This window comes from Oncorhynchus mykiss, chromosome 2, assembly GCF_057628025.1.
Source record: "Oncorhynchus mykiss isolate SJ-2025 chromosome 2, ASM5762802v1, whole genome shotgun sequence".
Classification (NCBI taxonomy): domain Eukaryota; kingdom Metazoa; phylum Chordata; class Actinopteri; order Salmoniformes; family Salmonidae; genus Oncorhynchus; species Oncorhynchus mykiss.
Genome location: NC_143023.1, coordinates 70,379,923 through 70,398,513, shown reverse-complemented (window position 1 = coordinate 70,398,513; position 18,591 = coordinate 70,379,923). Strand labels below are relative to the sequence as shown.

At 41.2% G+C, this 18,591-nt stretch overlaps 1 protein-coding gene across 3 annotated transcripts in view; it reads left to right on the top strand.

Annotated features, from left to right (window-relative positions):
- The window catches only part of LOC110495228 (N-terminal EF-hand calcium-binding protein 2), a 150,611-nt gene that overhangs the window by 124,272 nt on the left and 7,748 nt on the right, over positions 1 to 18,591 (top strand). For all 3 annotated transcript variants that reach the window (XM_090206484.1, XM_021570520.3, XM_090206486.1), the window contains one exon: positions 4,746 to 4,802. In XM_090206484.1, the coding sequence (XP_090062610.1) occupies positions 4,746 to 4,802 (57 nt within the window). The remainder of the gene's footprint in view (positions 1 to 4,745; positions 4,803 to 18,591) is intronic.

Genomic DNA, 18,591 nt, shown 5'->3' with positions numbered 1-18,591 from the left:
TTAAGTGACAACCTTTTAGAACGGCCCTCGACATGGTTTATGAATGTAAAATGTGCCCCCCCCCCCCCAATCCGCAATAGGATGATGGTGGGAAGGGAAGGGATGAGAGAAGAGAGCGAGGGAGGGAGAGCGAAAGAAAGAGACAGAGAAAGCAATTATAGAGCCCTGACATCCAAACTATTGCAATATGTCTTGCTATTTCTTTCACTCATCCCTCCCTCTCTCCCTTGCACTCTTCTTCTCCCTCATGCCCTCTCCCCTTCTCCACGCTGTCTTCCCTCACTCATTCCCTGAGGCTTTATCTGTCTCTCTCTCTCTCTCTCTCTCTCTCTCTCTCTCTCTATCTCTCTCTTTCTCATTCTCTCTCCTCTCTCACTCGCTCCGCTCTTTTGTCTCTCTCCGTTGCCCATGTCTTGTATGCAGTGAGCATGGTAGACTAATGGAATCTCCAGTTAATTATTCTGTTGTATCTGGCAGGCAGGCAAGTTCTTATTGCAGCAGCTAAGAATAGCTGAACAGTTTTATTCCATGCTCGATGAAGCGCCCCTGAGAGAACAAGGAAGGCACTGTCAGATCCCAGTGAAGATTCCTAAAGGGAGGATTTTTAGGTCTTTCTAGGCAGACCTTCTGTGTCACTGGGCAAGGAACGAACCTGGAACAGTCAACTGTACCGCACGTCTGGTGGGATGGATTTGGTGGAATCAGACAAACGTTCCCTCACAGAAAAGATGTATTCGCAGCGGGCTGCGCTGTTTGCCACAAGTGCTTATTATCCATGTTATGGATGTGGAAAAAATGTATCACAAAAGGGTTTCGAACAGAGTGAGAATCTTGTACACTGGAAGCCGTTATGACTAACATGCATTGCACAAATTGAATTGTCTTCTGCGAGATCAAAGTAGTAGTCCCCTCAGCTATGTCCATGCTATCTCTGTCTGTGATTCTAGTCCTGAATGTACTTTTCTGGATTTCTCCTTCAAACCAGGCATATGCTTTAAATTTGTTAGTCCCATACAATGTGACTTATTTGCACACACTGAATGCCCTGATTGCTATAGTTATGTCTGATTTAGTCATTGTATATTTTCAGCAGGATGATTTTATTAACCAGAGGTGACCTCAAGCCCATCCCAGATGTGTGAAGGATCCTTGTCATCAGAGCTCTTGTTGTCTGTAGAATGCTGTGGAATGCTGTAGAGTGCTCGCCTGCTGGTGCAGGAAGCATCATTTCCTTTCCCCGTTGTGTCATTATAAATGCCTCAATCACCGTGGCAACTGGAGCACCAGCATACTTTCTTGCTCCAGCAGCCCTCATATTGCTACAGATGAAGGATCCTAATTTGATCACTATTTTGATGCTGAGAACTCTCCTGCACAGCAGGAAAATACAAACTTGTAGTATATTTTCAATAACCAAAAATATTGTATTTTCACCTTTTTGAAGCTGGTGTATAAAACCGGAAGTAAAAGATACAAAAAAGAAACTTAAGAACGAGAAGCATAGAAATAGAGCACATAGAACAGATCTGCCGCTTCTTAAACTTGCTTTCATCGAGAATGGCAGGTCTATAACTCACATGTCTATGTGAATTTGGTCGGGCCATTACATATTGCAGCCTTAATTATAATCCTTATCATAATTCACACTTCCTGTTGCTGCAGGATTATTTTTCTACTGTAATATAGCAGACTGGTTCAAATTAAGATCCTTCATCTGTACAGTATCTGGTGCTGTATGAAAGATAATCCAGGGTCTCAACCCACATTCAGACACATCTGCGTTGTCTGTTCATCATTATGCACCAATGTACACTCAGTAAGACATTTGTCGGAAGGAAACTGCTATACAATACAGTGTTTCACTCCACTCCCATCGGATAGATGAGAAACACCACAGAATGTGAATTTTACATGAGTTTTCAATAGTTGCAGTCCATAACTTACTCGGTGATTGAGGCATTTATAATGACACAACGGGGAAAGGAAATGATGCTTCCTGCACCAGCAGGCGAGCACTCTACAGCATTCTACAGACAACAAGAGCTCTGATGTCAAGGATCCTTCACACATCTGGGATGGGCTTGAGGTCACCTCTGGTTAAAATCATCCTGCAGATGATATACAATGACTAGATCAGACATAACTATAGAAATCAGGGCATTCAGTGTGTGCAACTGAACCCAAAAACAATATTTTGGTTTTTGTTTCATTAGTCTGTTGTTGATATAGTCCCAAAATGTTTTGTATGTCATCAAGCTGAAATATATGCTGTCTTTCCGTATTTTGAAAGTTATACATTTTGAAAACTTGATTGCTGACATTCAAAACATTTTGGCACTAGGTTATCAATGGACTAATGAAACAAATACCAAAATATCGTTTTGGGGTGTTATTTTCCTTTAATATGTGATTGTAAATATAGCTCTGTAATACAGTGATGGGTTTTTCTGGGCTTGACATTTTCCTGCAGTCAGAGATGCTCATGTGATACTATGTGATAGCTACCCTCTCTGCAGTGTAACATTTTAATCTACAGATCTGTGAGTATATTAGCTAGCTAAGCGATATAGCGTCTCACTACAGCTCGGCATTTAACACCATAGTGCCCTCCAAGCTCGTCATCAAGCTCGAGACCCTAGGTCTCGACCCCGCCCTGTGCAACTGGGTACTGGACTTCCTGACGGGCCGCCCCCAGGTGGTGAGGGTAGGCAACAACATCTCCACCCCGCTGATCCTCAACACTGGGGCCCCTCAAGGGTGCGTTCTGAGCCCTCTCCTGTACTCCCTGTTCACCCACGACTGCGTGGCCACGCACGCCTCCAACTCAATCATCAAGTTTGCGGACGACACAACAGTGGTAGGCTTGATTACCAACAACGACGAGACGGCCTACAGGGAGGAGGTGAGGGCCCTCGGAGTGTGGTGTCAGGAAAATAACCTCACACTCAACGTCAACAAAACTAAGGAGATGATTGTGGACTTCAGGAAACAGCAGAGGGAACACCCCCCTATCCACATCGATGGAACAGTAGTGGAGAGGGTAGTAAGTTTTAAGTTCCTCGGCGTACACATCACAGACAAACTGAATTGGTCCACCCACACAGACAGCATCGTGAAGAAGGCGCAGCAGCGCCTCTTCAACCTCAGGAGGCTGAAGAAATTCGGCTTATCACCAAAAGCACTCACAAACGTCTACAGATGCACAATCGAGAGCATCCTGTCGGGCTGTATCACCGCCTGGTACGGCAACTGCTCCGCCCACAACCGTAAGGCTCTCCAGAGGGTAGTGAGGTCTGCACAACGCATCACCGGGGGCAAACTACCTGCCCTCCAGGACACCTACACCACCCGATGTCACAGGAAGGCCATAAAGATCATCAAGGACAGCAACCACCCGAGCCACTGCCTGTTCACCCCGCTATCATCCAGAAGGCGAGGTCGGTACAGGTGCATCAAAGCTGGGACCGAGAGACTGAAAAACAGCTTCTATCTCAAGGCCATCAGACTGTTAAACAGCCACCACTAACATTGAGTGGCTGCTGCCAACACACTGACCCATTCCAGGCACTTTAATAATGGGAATTGATGGGAAATGATGTAAAATATATCACTAGCCACTTTAAACAATGCTACCTAATATAATGTTCCCTACATTACTCATCTCATATGTATATGTATATACTGTACTCTATATCATCTACTGCATCCTTATGTAATACATGTATCACTAGCCACTTTAACTATGCCACTTTGTTTACATACTCATCTCATATGTATATACTGCACTCAATACCATCTACTGTATCTTGCCTATGCCGCTCTGTACCATCACTCATTCATATATCTTTATGTACATATTCTTTATCCCCTTACACTTGTGTCTAAAAGGTAGTAGTTTTGGAATTGTTAGCTAGATTACTTGTTGGTTATTACTGCATTGTCGGAACTAGAAGCACAAGCATTTCGCATTTCGCATAGTTTGACAGTTTGAAGGGAACTGCATTGTTAACTGTAATAAATGGGTAATAAAGCAGCAATAAAAGTATAATTCATGACCACCTTAGTTACTTCAGGTTTTATTAACTTCTCAACTAGTAGCTAACTACTGGAACTACACACTACTTTTTTTGAAAAAATAAAATATAGATGAAGTAAAGAAGAATTTCCTTTATTTTTGGGCATTAGACCTGCCTAATTCTTCCTTGAAACACTTTTTGTGTGCCTAATTGTAACTTTTTGTGTTTTATAGGCTAAATTACACCTTCTGTTAACATCTGACTCCAGAGTAATTTGTCCTTGCAACTTGTAGTCAATGACATTTTAGATATAGATATGATAATTTTTCACTAAGTAGTTTGGATGTAGTTAAGTACTTTTTCAAAGTAAGCTTAGTTAAGTAAACTGTATTATTATTAAGGGTAGCTGTAGTGTAGCTTAACTTATTTCAGTGTGAAGTCATTGGTAGCTTGGTAAACTATGTTTTCAGAGTAACTTCCCCAACACTGATATTCATTCAGTTTAGTGATCAATTGTCATCAGAACAGTATCAAGGCAAGTCTTGAGTCGGATTAAAAGAAACATGCATCGTGTCTGTACAGTTGCAAATAAGAAATGTGAGTTGGAAAAAAAACTGCCCACCTGGGTGTGTGCAGTGCAGAGTAGGGTGCCTCTGTTCCACTGTTCCAGTGCAGTTTAGGCTTAACACTAATCCACTTGTGGTTCTTGTGTTTTGGTTCTTGTTGCAGACAGTTTGGTTTGACCTGCATCAGAGGCTAACAGACACTGATGGCACAGCCAGCGCAGTAAGTAGCATATTTATGCCTGAGAGCCTGGTAGGGGGGCACGGTTTGGCTGTGGGGGGTTTGCTGCTCCACCCCTAGCTACCCCTCACGACCCCCAAGCTGGGAGCTCCATTCTGAAGCTCCCAGCTTGCACAGAGAATCATTGGCATCTCATATCCACCTCCTTTCAAGCAGAAAGCAGCCAAGAAGATTACTTATCTCCTGCATGAAAAGCATGATTGCATGTTATCTATCTTTTCTTATCAAAGTGGTCAGACTCAGTGCTTGAGTTCAAATTATGTATTTTAAGTGCCTCCCATGGGTGGTTATTTGACCCTGAAACTTCCAGGGAAGCATACTGTTCATATTGTTGTGGCCTCATGCTTCCATATTTTTTTTATTTTTGTACCTTTATTTAACTAGGCAAGTCAGTTAAGAACAAATTCTTATTTTCAATGACAGCCTAGGAACACTGGGTTAACTGCCTGTTCAGGGGCAGAACGACAGACCTTGTCAGCTCAGGGATTTGAACTTGCAACCTTTCGGTTACTAGTCCAACTCTCTAACCACTAGGCTACCCTGCCGCCCCATATTAACAATTGTTAAACAGTTTGAACAGTTTCCTACAGTATAGTTAAGTTATTTATCTTTCAATCCGAAACATGCTTAACAAAAAAATAAAATACTCATATGTCGCTATACAGTTTGTGTAGTCTGCAACAAGCATACTCTCCAAATGGTATTATGCTCCTATGACCCTTTCATTATTATTTTTTACTGATTAGGCAAAAGTTTCTCCATCTGGTTCTTGAAATATATATCCCTCCGTCAGCATGCCTGTATGAGATGTGGATGCAGTGGCCTGTAGAACTGTCAGTATGAGAAAGATGGAGAGATGGCAGTTCACACAGGGACAATCAGAGGTTTGATGGATCTGAGGAATAATACAGGGACTGGTGTCTTTATCTGCGCATCAGTGCAGTTCCCTTGCTCACTCCTAGGGTCCTACTGCAGCAGTCCACTGGCAGCACCTGCTCTGAATCTGAATCAAGCCACCCGGATTCTGCCTCTGATTGACTTCTGCCTTATTGATGCTTGAGGGATCCAAGCAAATTGAATCATTCCTTTTCTCCCATTAATCATTATCAGTGTCTAGAGCTATCATTTGCTCTCACAAATAGGATTAGAGCAAGCTTCACCTGTCAGCTGGGCCAGTCTGATTGGTGTGGGGCTGCATTTGCGTTTGTGTGCCCAAAGCTCAATAGGGGCACATTAGTAGGCCCGACGGGTATTCTTAAAGTGGGAATGAAGATTGAACCTTTTGACCCACCATACTCTCAGCAGGGTTTTCTTAGTGCTGTGCGCACTACTGCAAGTGATTCACTCAGCATACAATCAAGAATAGAAAGATTGAATCTAAAGTAATGTTTTCTACAACAACATGCACAGTTGACAGAGTTCACCATCCACATTTGAAATGCCTTGAAACAGCTTATCCTTGCTTGTAATTGCTCTTATAAAGCATTTTGTATGGCATTTTGATATTAATGCATTGCTGTATGTGTATTATGCAGTGTTCCTTAATGCAAATGCCTGAATCGTTCCAGTAATTTCCCCCTCCTCTCCAGCACCCAGGTCACACATACACTACCGTTCAAAAGTTTGTGGTCACTTAGACATTTCCTTGTTTTTGAAAGAAAAGCACATTTTTGGCCCATTAAAATAACATCAAATTGATCCGAAATACAGTGTAGACATTGTTAATGTTGTAAATGACTATTTTAGCTGGAAACAGCTGATGTATTATGGAATATCTACATAGGTGTACAGAGGCCCATTATCAGCAACTATCACTCCTGTATTCCAATGGCACGTTGTGTTAGCTCATCCAAGTTTATAATTTTAAAAGGCTAATTGAGCCTTAGAAAACCATTTTGCAATTATGTTAGCACAGCTGAAAACTGTTGTTCTGATTAAAGAAGCAATAAAACTGTCCTTCTTTAGACTAGTTGAGTATCTGGAGCATCAGAATTTGTGGGTTTGATTACAGGCTTAAAATGTCCAGAAACAAATAACTTTCTTCTGAAATTCGTCAGTCTATTCTTGTTCTGAGAAATTAAGGCTATTCCATGTGAGAAATTGCCAAGAACCTGAAGATCTGGTACAACGCTGTGTACTACTCCCTTCACAAAACAGCACAAACTGTCTCTAACCAGAATAGAAAGAGGAGTGGGAGGCCCCAGTGCATAACTGAACAAGAGGACAAGTACATTAGAGGGTCTAGTGGCAGCTGGCAGCTTCATTAAATAGTACCTGCAAAACACCAGTCTCAACATTGACATATGAAGAGGCGATTCCGGGAAGCTGGCCTTCTGATCAATTTGATGTTATTTTAATGGACAAAAAAATAGCTTTTCTTTAAAGAACAAGGACATTTATAAGTGACCCCAAACGTTTGAACAGTAGTGTAGAAATGAGACTAGGGTCTGATTATTAGCTCTTTGATATCCCTTAGTCTCTATTTAATTACATGCTTCCAATGTATTGTGCCACAGCTAATGATGCTCAGGCTTCTGTTGTCTTGCTGTATTGTGATTTTCAATAGTCAAGCATTTCCATTTTACATATTGATTTCCTGCTTAGAAATTGCAACGTTTTCTACATGTTTGCCTAGAGGGGGTGGCAATGTTGGAAAATATTTTTTCATTTTTCTTTTATTTACTTAAAATGGGGGTGTGGTGCATGCCCTCAAGAAGCACTCGGCATGCAGCAACCCCATTATTGAGACTGATTTATCTGGATTGACTGTGACGAAAACAAAAGTCCAGTCTGCCTTACCTGAAAGACCACACTGTATTTCTCCTTCCATTATCCAGTTCAGAGTGATATACTGTACCTGGGACAGAGCAGTGCTGCAGACCTGAGTTATCTGACCTAACTTCAGACAGTACAGTGGATACTGTGTATAGCACTGACCACAGTGGTACTTCTGACTGACCTTTTTCACCCTGGGTGCAGCCTGGGTAGTACATATTTTCATCCACTCTCCAATTGTTTGTTCCATAATGTGAAACTCAACAGCTATGTGGTGAGGAATCGGTGCATTAGAGGGACTGAACAGTAGTTATTGCTCACTGTAGCCTTGTGGGAGTGACCAGTGCTCAAACATGCACTGTCTCCATCGGGAGAGAGTCAGTGTGAACGCATCATTGCTCTTGTACATCATACCACAGTGTATCTATTGTGTCAGCAGTTTCTTTAAGGGTTTTGAATGCATTTTCACAGTTGTTAATAGTCTCCTAGACCACACACAGCTTTATTTTATATTGGCAGACCTGAAATCACTGGCCCTTGTCGATACAACCACTGTGCCATGAGGGATGGGGAGAAAGGCACAAGGAGAGAGAATCATTGGAGAAAGACATGCAGCATTGCTCATTTGGAGGGTGTTATGATGCGAAGGGATGCACCTCTACAGAAAGAGAATTGTCTCTCTAGAACAGGGATCCCCAACTGGCAGCATATGGGCCGAATTTGGCCCGCGGGTGGTTTTATTTGGCCCTCCAAAATGTTTTTATTTTTATATTTATTTTTCTTTCATTAATGGACATAAAAGACTGTAAAAACACCAGGAAATCAGCTCCAAGTGATTTTAATTTTGGAAATCTGTTCCCATTTATTCCCATGCATAATATAGAGACGTACAGTGCATTCAGAAAGTATTCACACCCCTTGACTTTTTCCACATTTAGTTGAGTTACATTCTGAATTTAAAATGGATTACATTTTGTTTTGTTTTTTGTCACTGGCCTACACACAATACCCCATAATGTAAAACTGCAATAATTGTGTATTACATGATTTTTGAATGACTGCCTCATCTCTGTACTCCTCAGTCGAGCAGTGAATTTCAAACACAGATTAAACCACAAAGACCAGGGAGGTTTTCCAACATCTCGCAAAGAAGAGCAGCTATTGGTAGATGGGTAAAAAAAAAGTTCAGTTATTGATTATACTTTGGATGGTTTATCAATTCACCCCTTTCCAATACAAAGATACAGGTGTCCTTCCTAACTCAGTTGCCGGAGAGGAAGGAAACCGCTCTGGGATTTTACCATGAGGCCAATGGTGACTTTAGAAAAAACAGTTACAGAGTTTAATAGCTATGATAGGAGAAAACTGAGGATGGATTAATAACATTGTAGTTACTCCACAATACTACCCTAATTGACAGAGTGAAAAGAAGAAAAATCAGCCAACGGCTGAATCCCAAGTGGCGCAGCGGTCTAAGGCACAGCATCTCAGTGCAAGAGCCGTCACTACAGTCTCTGATTCGAATCCAGGCTGTATCACATCCGGCCGTGATTGGGATACCCATAGGGCTGCGCACAATTGGCCCAGCGTCGTCCGGGTTTGGCCGGGGTAGGCCGTTATTGTAAATAAGAATTTGTTCTTAACTGACTTGCCTAGTTAAATAAAGGGGGGGGTATTCTCCAGTTTCCATGTCAACGGTGCAATTCTGGGATTCCCCTCTGAGTTCTTCCCCAACTTCTTCCATACCCTATGGGGGACACATTCCTGTACATACATTCAAACTCTCTCTCTTTCACACACACCCTCATATACACAGCCATGCACTATTATCTCATGATATATTCAATGGATTCATTACTGCCTTCATTATACCATGTATGCCTGCATATGTTCGTGTGCACATATATGCCTACATATAGATATTGCCCTGAGCCATACACACACACAAACCCTTGTACAATCCCACACAAACCCACAGACAGACAGAGAGAGAGAGAGAGTGAGAGAGACAGAGAGAGAGACACAGAGAGAGAGAGAGAGGGGCACACAATAAATAATGTAGGTAATAAAGAGAGAGAAGGGGGATGAATGGATGGATTTTAATACTGCCATTGATAAGGACTCTTGTATCTTTATTGCAGTGGTGGTCAAAATATTTCCTATCAAACTAGCTTATAGAGTCCATAACCATTTGTGAAATGTCCCCATTTTCACATCCAGTAATGATGACACTTTATAGATCTCCCCAACAGACAATTACTATTTTATAGAAACTCATGCTGAGATACACAGTTACAAGGATTTCTAGTTTTGTTTGTGTTTTTGTCTGTGCCACACGCTGTCTTGTTAAAACCAGCCTAGATGACAAATGAAAGGCACAAAATTGAATCAACTTTAATTTAGCATGATGGGCCTAGCCCTTATTTTAGGCAGCCTGGTAAATGCTGCATGTGTCTTGGTAATAGTTGATTTATTCTCCATCTGGAATGGAAGAGGAAATGTAATAATATTGCTCTGGTTTGAGGTAAGATGGGTAATTTACTGTTTCTGATTGAGTTTTGAATTTATTATCAGTTTTTGACCCATTTATTGCTCTGGTCCAGAGGGGATGATAACTGTAGTTTGGAATGGTCCTGTCAGACAGGAGTTTCTAATGGCTTCAATTAGTTTTTATCTTTCCCACCTGCTGAATCACCACATGTTGGACTCAGCTGCTTGCTAAATACAGTGCCTTGCGAAAGTATTCGGCCCCCTTGAACTTTGCGACCTTTAGCCACATTTCAGGCTTCAAACATAAAGATATAAAACTGTATTTCTTTGTGAAGAATCAACAACAAGTGGGACACAATCATGAAGTGGAGCGACATTTATTGGATATTTCAAACTTTTTTAACAAATCAAAAACTGAAAGATTGGGCATGCAAAATTATTCAGCCCCTTTACTTTCAGTGCAGCAAACTCTCTCCAGAAGTTCAGTGAGGATCTCTGAATGATCCAATGTTGACCTAAATGACTAATGATGATAAATACAATCCACCTGTGTGTAATCAAGTCTCCGTATAAATGCACCTGCACTGTGATAGTCTCAGAGGTCCGTTAAAAGCGCAGAGAGCATCATGAAGAACAAGGAACACACCAGGCAGGTCCGAGATACTGTTGTGAAGAAGTTAAGCCGGATTTGGATACAAAAATATTTCCTAAGCTTTAAACATCCCAAGGAGCACTGTGCAAGCGATAATATTGAAATGGAAGGAGTATCAGACCACTGCAAATCTACCAAGACCTGGCCGTCCCTCTAAACTTTCAGCTCATGCAAGGAGAAGACTGATCAGAGATGCAGCCAAGAGGCCCATGATCACTCTGGATGAACTGCAGAGATCTACAGCTGAGGTGGGAGACTCTGTCCATAGGACAACAATCAGTCGTATATTGCACAAATCTGGCCTTTATGGAAGAGTGGCACGAAGAAAGCCATTTCTTAAAGATATCCATAAAAAGTATTGTTTAAAGTTTGCCACAAGCCACCTGGGAGACACACCAAACATGTGGAAGAAGGTGCTCTGGTCAGATGAAACCAAAATTGAACTTTTTGGCAACAATGCAAAACGTTATGTTTGGCGTAAAAGCAACACAGCTGAACACACCATCCCCACTGTCAAACATGGTGGTGGCAGCATCATGGTTTGGGCCTGCTTTTCTTCAGCAGTGACAGGGAAGATGGTTAAAATTGATGGGAAGATGGATGGAGCCAAATACAGGACCATTCTGGAAGAAAACCTGATGGAGTCTGCAAAAGACCTGAGACTGGGACGGAGATTTGTCTTCCAACAAGACAATGATCCAAAACATAAAGCAAAATCTACAATGGAATGGTTCAAAAATAAACATATCCAGGTGTTAGAATGGCCAAGTCAAAGTCCAGACCTGAATCCAATCGAGAATCTGTGGAAAGAACTGAAAACTGCTGTTCACAAATGCTCTCCATCCAACCTCACTGAGCTCGAGCTGTTTTGCAAGGAGGAATGGGTAAAAATTTCAGTCTCTCGATGTGCAAAACTGATAGAGACATACCCCAAGCGACTTACAGCTGTAATCGCAGCAAAAGGTGGCGCTACAAAGTATTAACTTAAGGGGGCTGAATAATTTTGCACGCCCAATTTTTACGTTTTTGATTTGTTAAAAAAGTTTGAAATATCCAATAAATGTCGTTCCACTTCATGATTGTGTCCCACTTGTTGTTGATTCTTCACAAAAAAATACAGTTTTATATCTTTATGTTTGAAGCCTGAAATGTGGCAAAAGGTCGCAAAGTTCAAGGGGGCCGAATACTTTCGCAAGGCACTGTAATGAAGAAAAACAACCAACTGTAGATTTAAACAGTTTGATTGCGTTGTCACAGTCCCAATGTCACATATCAGAATAATGTTAGGCATAATTTAAATGAATGTATTGTATAGCAATCACCGAATCAGTGACAAATACATACAGCATATTATATGAATTATACTTTTTTAAACAGAAAGAACATGATTTAATGACAGGAGTTGGCGAAGGAGTTAGGGTTGTGGTTGAGGCTAGGATTAGGGTTGAACGGGGATGTTGACATGAAGTTAAGGTTAGGGTTGTGGTTGAGGGTTAGGGTTGAACAGGGAAGTGGACATGAAGCTAGAGTTATGGTTATGCCAAGATTAGGATTAGGGTTATGCAAAATTAGGATATAGGGTTAAGGCTTGGTTCTAACTAACAACTGCTGCATCCAAAACAGTTATTTTGCAAAGATCACAACCAAATGTTATCTTAGCGACTGTTCAAGCAAGAATCAAAACATCATTTTATGCATAGGAATACCCCAAAAAGTGGTTCTCGCAGATGGCGATGGCTTTCTTACTGCCGCCAAGAGTCGCACGCATCCGTGCGTGACGGCAGCGTGTCGTGTACTGAAAAAGGGTCTACACCATGGATATACAGAACACTACAAGCACTCCATAGAGCAGGGTTCCCCAACTTGTGGCTCGTGGGATGAGTTTGGGTCACTGTTTTCTTTTTTTGGCTGAGCGAAAAAGAAAAAAAAAAATATATAATTTATTTTCATTGTTAGATGGGAAATACTGTAAAAACACCAGAAAATCAGTTCCAAATGATTTACATTTAGGAAATCTGTTCCCAAGTATTCCCACTCATAATAGAGAGATGTGATTGTATAAACATGGAAGCAAGGTTTGAAATTACTATGTTTTAGTCAAATATATGTTTGGGCTTCTTGCTGTCAAATTGCAGTCTACTACTAATTAGAAATTATGTTCCGGCCCCCCGACCATCCGCTCAAGAAAGAATCGGCCCCACAACTGAATCTAGTTGATGATCCCTGCCATAGACCATTCCCATCACATTGTATTTTTTATATATATTTTTTTTAATTCAAATTTTACAAAATGTACATCAAAGATTTTACCATATTCCAACAACCCTCTCTTCCTCCCTCCACGCAACACATCCAGCCCCAAAAACCCAAGTCCCTTCCCTACCTCTCCGCCCTACCTCAGTCCACCCACCTCGATTCCCTGTGACAGATGTCATGGTGAGACATGACATCTATCACACTCATCATTTACATTTGGATATATTTCAAACAATCTGGATTTGGAAAAATACACTTTATGTAAAACCTTAAATTGTTTGAGACCAAGACGAGCACGAGATGTAGTGGAGCGTACTCTATCAATCGTCTCATCCCACCACTCTTGTGTAAATTCAACACCTATTTCCCATTCCCAAGCAGATTTAGTTTTGTTGGTGAAGTGTTTATCCAATGACATAATACACAGATAGATCTGAGAAATTACTGCTTTCTGTCGCGGTAATCGAGTCAATATACCATCACAGGGTTGGCAAGGGGGTGGAGCAGGGAAGCCAGAAAATTGGGAGGAGACACAATGCCTAATTTGAAGGTAACGGAAAAAGTGAGATGGAGACAAAGAGTATTTAGAGACCAGTTTGGGATAACTGTAAAAAATCTATTTACGAAAAGTCTTGGAAGGACTTAATGCTTTCTCTCACTGGACAAGGAAATATATGATCTATTAGGGAAGCGGGGAACAAGTGATTCTTATCAATAGGATCCATAGTAGACGCAGAGGAGAATTTAAAATGCCGTCGAAACTGGTACCAAATCTTAAGTGTGGAAAGTACTGCAGGATTGCCAGTATAGCGAGAGGGGGATGCTGGGAGAGAAGAGCAGAGTAAAAAGCATGAAGAGAAGCAGAAATACAAGAATGTGCCTCTAGGTGGCAGCATGGGGTATCTGGAGCATGTAACCAGAATAGCAATTTCTGAAAGTAGGCTGCCCAGTAAGAGTGTAAAAAGTTGGGTAGTGCAAGCCCTCCACTAAACTTGCATCTCTGAAGTAAAGACCTCCTGACTCTGGGTACCTTTCCTCCCCAGATAAATGTGGTAACTAAATGTGTTAAACTTTTAAAAAAAAACTTTGATAAAAACCATGGAATCATTTGAAATAGATAACGGAATTTGGGTAAATCCTTTTTACAGCATTAATCCTTCCTATAAGTGATAGTGGTAAGCTACCCCATCTCTGAAAATCAGATTTCATTTGCGTAAGGAAGGGAGCAAAGTTTGCAGAAAAAAGAGCATGTAATGAACGAGTTACGTTCACTCCAAGGTATTTGAAACCAGAGTAGCTAAGCTGAAAAGCTGTAGCGCTGCTGGATTGATTTGAAAGCACTCACTGTTCTGGAGATTCAGCTTGTAACCGGAGAAAGAGCCAAAGTTCTCCAGAATAGAAAGGATAGAAGCTAAACAGGTTACAGGGTTATTTACAAAGAGAAACAAATCATCTGCATAACCTATGTTCAACTGCTTCCTGTATTACATATTGGAAAGAGGAGGATGCCCGTGAAGCTACTGAAAGGGGCTCAATGGCGACAGCAAATAACTAAGAGGAAGATGGGCAGCCTTGGCGTGTCCCACGTTCCAGGGCAAAATAATCTGTACGGGTGTCATTGGTACCGACGAGATGGATTCATGAGCTAAATTTGTCCCCAAATCCATTTTTTTTAAGAAAGCAAATAGGTACTATCATTCAATTCTGTCGAATGCCTTCTCTGCATCTAGGGAGATTGCCACCTCAGGGGTGTTGAACATTTGTTTTGAATAAATTATGTAAAACAGTGTCCGAATATTTAAAAAATTAATATCTGTCCTTTATAAAAAACGGTTTGTTCCTGTGATATGAGTCCTGGTAAGACTACTTCCAGACGCCTCGCTTTCACCTTCTCAAGCACCTTTACATCCACATTAAGGAGGCTGTCACGGTCGTCCTCCTCTTCATCTGAAGAGGAGAGTCGAGATGGATCGGAGGACCAAAATGCGGCATGGTATGTGCTCATCATGAATTTTAATTTAAAAAACACTGAACACTGAAACACTATACAAAACAATAAACAAAATAACAACCGTGAAGCTAATGCGAACTGTGCTGAAACAAGCCATCAACATAGACAATCACCCACAAACAAACAGTGCAACCCAGGCTACCTAAGTATGATTCTCAATCAGAGACAACTAATGACACCTGCCTCTGATTGAGAACCATACTAGGCCGAAACATAGAAATCCCCAAATCATAGAAAATCAAACATAGACAGCACACCCCAACTCACGCCCTGACCATACTAAATAATGAATACAAAACAAAGGAAATAAAGGTCAGAACGTGACAGAGACTTAGGAGCCTAAATGAAGAACAGGAAGAACAGGGTCTTTCCCCTTCTTAAGGAGAAGCGCTATTGAAGCCTGTGTTAGGGTAGGTGGCAGTGAGCCACGTTCAAGTGACTCGTTATACATAGATAAAAGTAAAGGGGCTAACTTGGTATGGAATTTCTTAAAGAACTCAGTTGGAAACCCATCCGTTCCTGAAGCTTTGCTGCTCTGCATTGGCTTGATAGACTGAATAACTTTTCTTCAAGGCTGAGAGGAGAATATTGGTCATCTGCAGTTTCAGCCTCAACTGTGGGAGTCTCCAGTTCACCCAAAAATGTAGTCATATTGGCAGTATCTGATGGAAATTTAGACGTATACAGGGAGGTGTAGAAAGATTTGAAGGTGTAATTTAGGTCAGAAATCAAGTTATGAGAGGAATCTTTAATTTGGTGAATCAGACGGGTAGTAAGTAGCGCAGCGTTTTAATTGGTGTGCAAGCAGACAACTTGCTCTGTTGCCATGTCCATAGAAGATATCACGTGAATGCAATAGTAATCGTTCTGCATCTGCGGTGAACAAGAGATTGAATTCCTGATTGTAAGTTCAAGCGTTGCTTATATAGCTCTGGGGATAGCGTCAGGGCATATCGATGGTCTAAGTCAAGGATGACTTTAATGAGATGTTCTAGTTTAACTTTCCGAGTTTTGTTTAAATGAGAAGAATAAGAAATGTTTTCTCCTCTTTTATTTTTATTTTTTTATTTTACCTTTATTTAACCAGGTAGGCAAGTTGAGAACAAGTTCTCATTTACAATTGCGACCTGGCCAAGATAAAGCAAAGCAGTTCGACAGATACAACAACACAGAGTTACACATGGAGTAAAACAAACATACAGTCAATAATAAAGTATAAACAAGTCTATATACAATGTGAGCAAATGAGGTGAGAAGGGAGGTAAAGGCAAAAAAAGGCCTTGGTGGCAAGGTAAATACAATATAGCAATTAAAACACTGGAATGGTAGTTTTGCAATGGAAGAATGTGCAAAGTAGAAATAAAAATAATGGGGTGCAAAGGAGCAAAATAAATAAATAAATTAAATACAGTTGGGAAAGAGGTAGTTGATAGGGCTAAATTATATGTGGGATCTAAGATAGAGAAGAATGAGAGGTTGAGCTTGTCTGATTGGAAAAGAGAAAATGATCAATAGAAGTGGAGATAACGTTACAGAAGTCTGCATCAGACAGGAGAAGAGAACCGAAGTTTGTCCTGACAGGACTATGTCGAGGGCTAAAGGTCTATGGTCAGAAATTACAATGGATAAATATTCAGAAGAGGTGACATTTGGGTGTAACTTATGATCAATAAAGAAATAGTCAATATGAGAAAAAAATTGGCGTACATGTGAAAAGAAAGAATAATCTCTTGCCTGGGGATTCTGAAACCTACAGGGATCTGTACACCCATTCTGGACCATAAAATCTGAGAAGGACTTTGACATAGCAGAAGGAGACATAGTTTTGGGGTTGGAGCGGTCTAAAGCCACTCTAATAACACAATTCAGATCCACGCCAAATATCAAAAGATGGGTGGTCAGAGAAGAGATTTTCCCAAGCAACCCATTGCAAATTCAACATCATCAAAATTTGGAGCATATACATTGACCACTACTACAGGTGTTTGCCAAATGGTGCCAGTTATGATTAAATATCTCCCAATACTGCCTGAAATAACATTAGTAGTAGAGAAATATATTATTTTACTAACCAAAATTGCAACACCTCTGGCTTTGGAGTTAAAGTCTGAGTGGAAAACCTGACTGAACCTGGAGTTTTGTAGCCTTGAATGATCTTTAATGCATAAATGGGACACTTGTAAAAAAATACCTTTTAGCTTTTTCAAATGGGAGAAAACTCTTGACAGGATTATTCATTGTCTTGGTATTCAAGGATAAAAACGTTCTTGGATTAGGCCTACCTATTTCAATATTACTATTATTAGCGTTGTTAGCCATCTAAAATATTGAAAGGAAAAAGTTGTGAAAACAAACCAAGTATTTGAAAAAATAACAGAGAAAACTGATGAAAAAAGCTAATCTTTTTTTTTTTAATTGAAAGGACCAAAAAAGGTCACTCCCCCTCCCACCCAAATCCGAAGTCTCCTTCCCCAGCGAATAGAGACAGCAGATTGACGTTTGCGCAGCTTCGGTACATATAAACAGAAACCCTTCCTTTCCTAACGCGGAGAGGCTCCATAGCACGAGTAGTGAAACACATTTGAAAAGAAATTCACAAAATGGTAAAGTAGGTCAACAGATAACCAAAACAAGGTCAGAAAACCCCATAACAGTAAAACAAAACCGTCCTGACTCGGGGAGTCTTCAATCAGTGCAACATGTGCAATGTCTCGTAAGGATGGCCAAATAAGTGTCCCGCAGTATGTTGCCCTTTTACAAAAAAGAAAAGGGGCAGAGTGTCTGTACATGTACAAATGATCAATGGGGTGTAATAAAGTGGTGAAAAGACCTTCAGTAAGTATCTATATTAAAAATCTAGGAAAGCTCTGCAAAAGCCTGGAATTGTAGCTATGCATTGCTACGCTAGCCATCTAGACAAATAAAAAGGACCTCCCAAACGTGTTGCATAAATAACAACCACACATGACAGTATTAGTCATTTTTATTAGGGTTCAATAGTGTTTCTGCAGAGTAGAAAAGGAATGGCAACAGGGGGAAAATGTCCCTGCCATAAAAATCAAAACATACCTTCGACTTGGAGGGTAGGCTAGGTTATGCATGCTAACTGGAAAAAGAGTAGGTCATAGATCCAAGGAACGGCTCAGAAGTGACAGTCGAACCGACGCTGGGCATCCTCGTGGGAGTCAAACTGTAGCTTGTTGTCTCCGCCCACTGGGGAGGGGCCAATGGGCTCTGTTCAGCTTTGGGGGTGATGGAACTATGGCAGGACCAGCACCTCCACAAAGAAGTCTGACATGAACTTAACTGAGTCCCCTCCTTCAAGTTTCTCTGGTATACCAAAAACCCAAAGATTGCAATGGCGAGAAAGGGATTCCAGGTCATCAGTCTTGTCAATCAGCTTTTCGTTTTCGGAGCTCAGACGGCTGACCATTTTCTCGAGGGCTACTATGCGGTCACTGTAGTCACACAGGTCATGTTCAAAGCCGCCAAGTCGTTCATCTGCAGTGGCTCGGACACCATCCAGGACGGTGGAAAAGCGGGGCCCAGAGCAGCATCAATGTCAGTTTTGAGCTGGGTGGCAATGG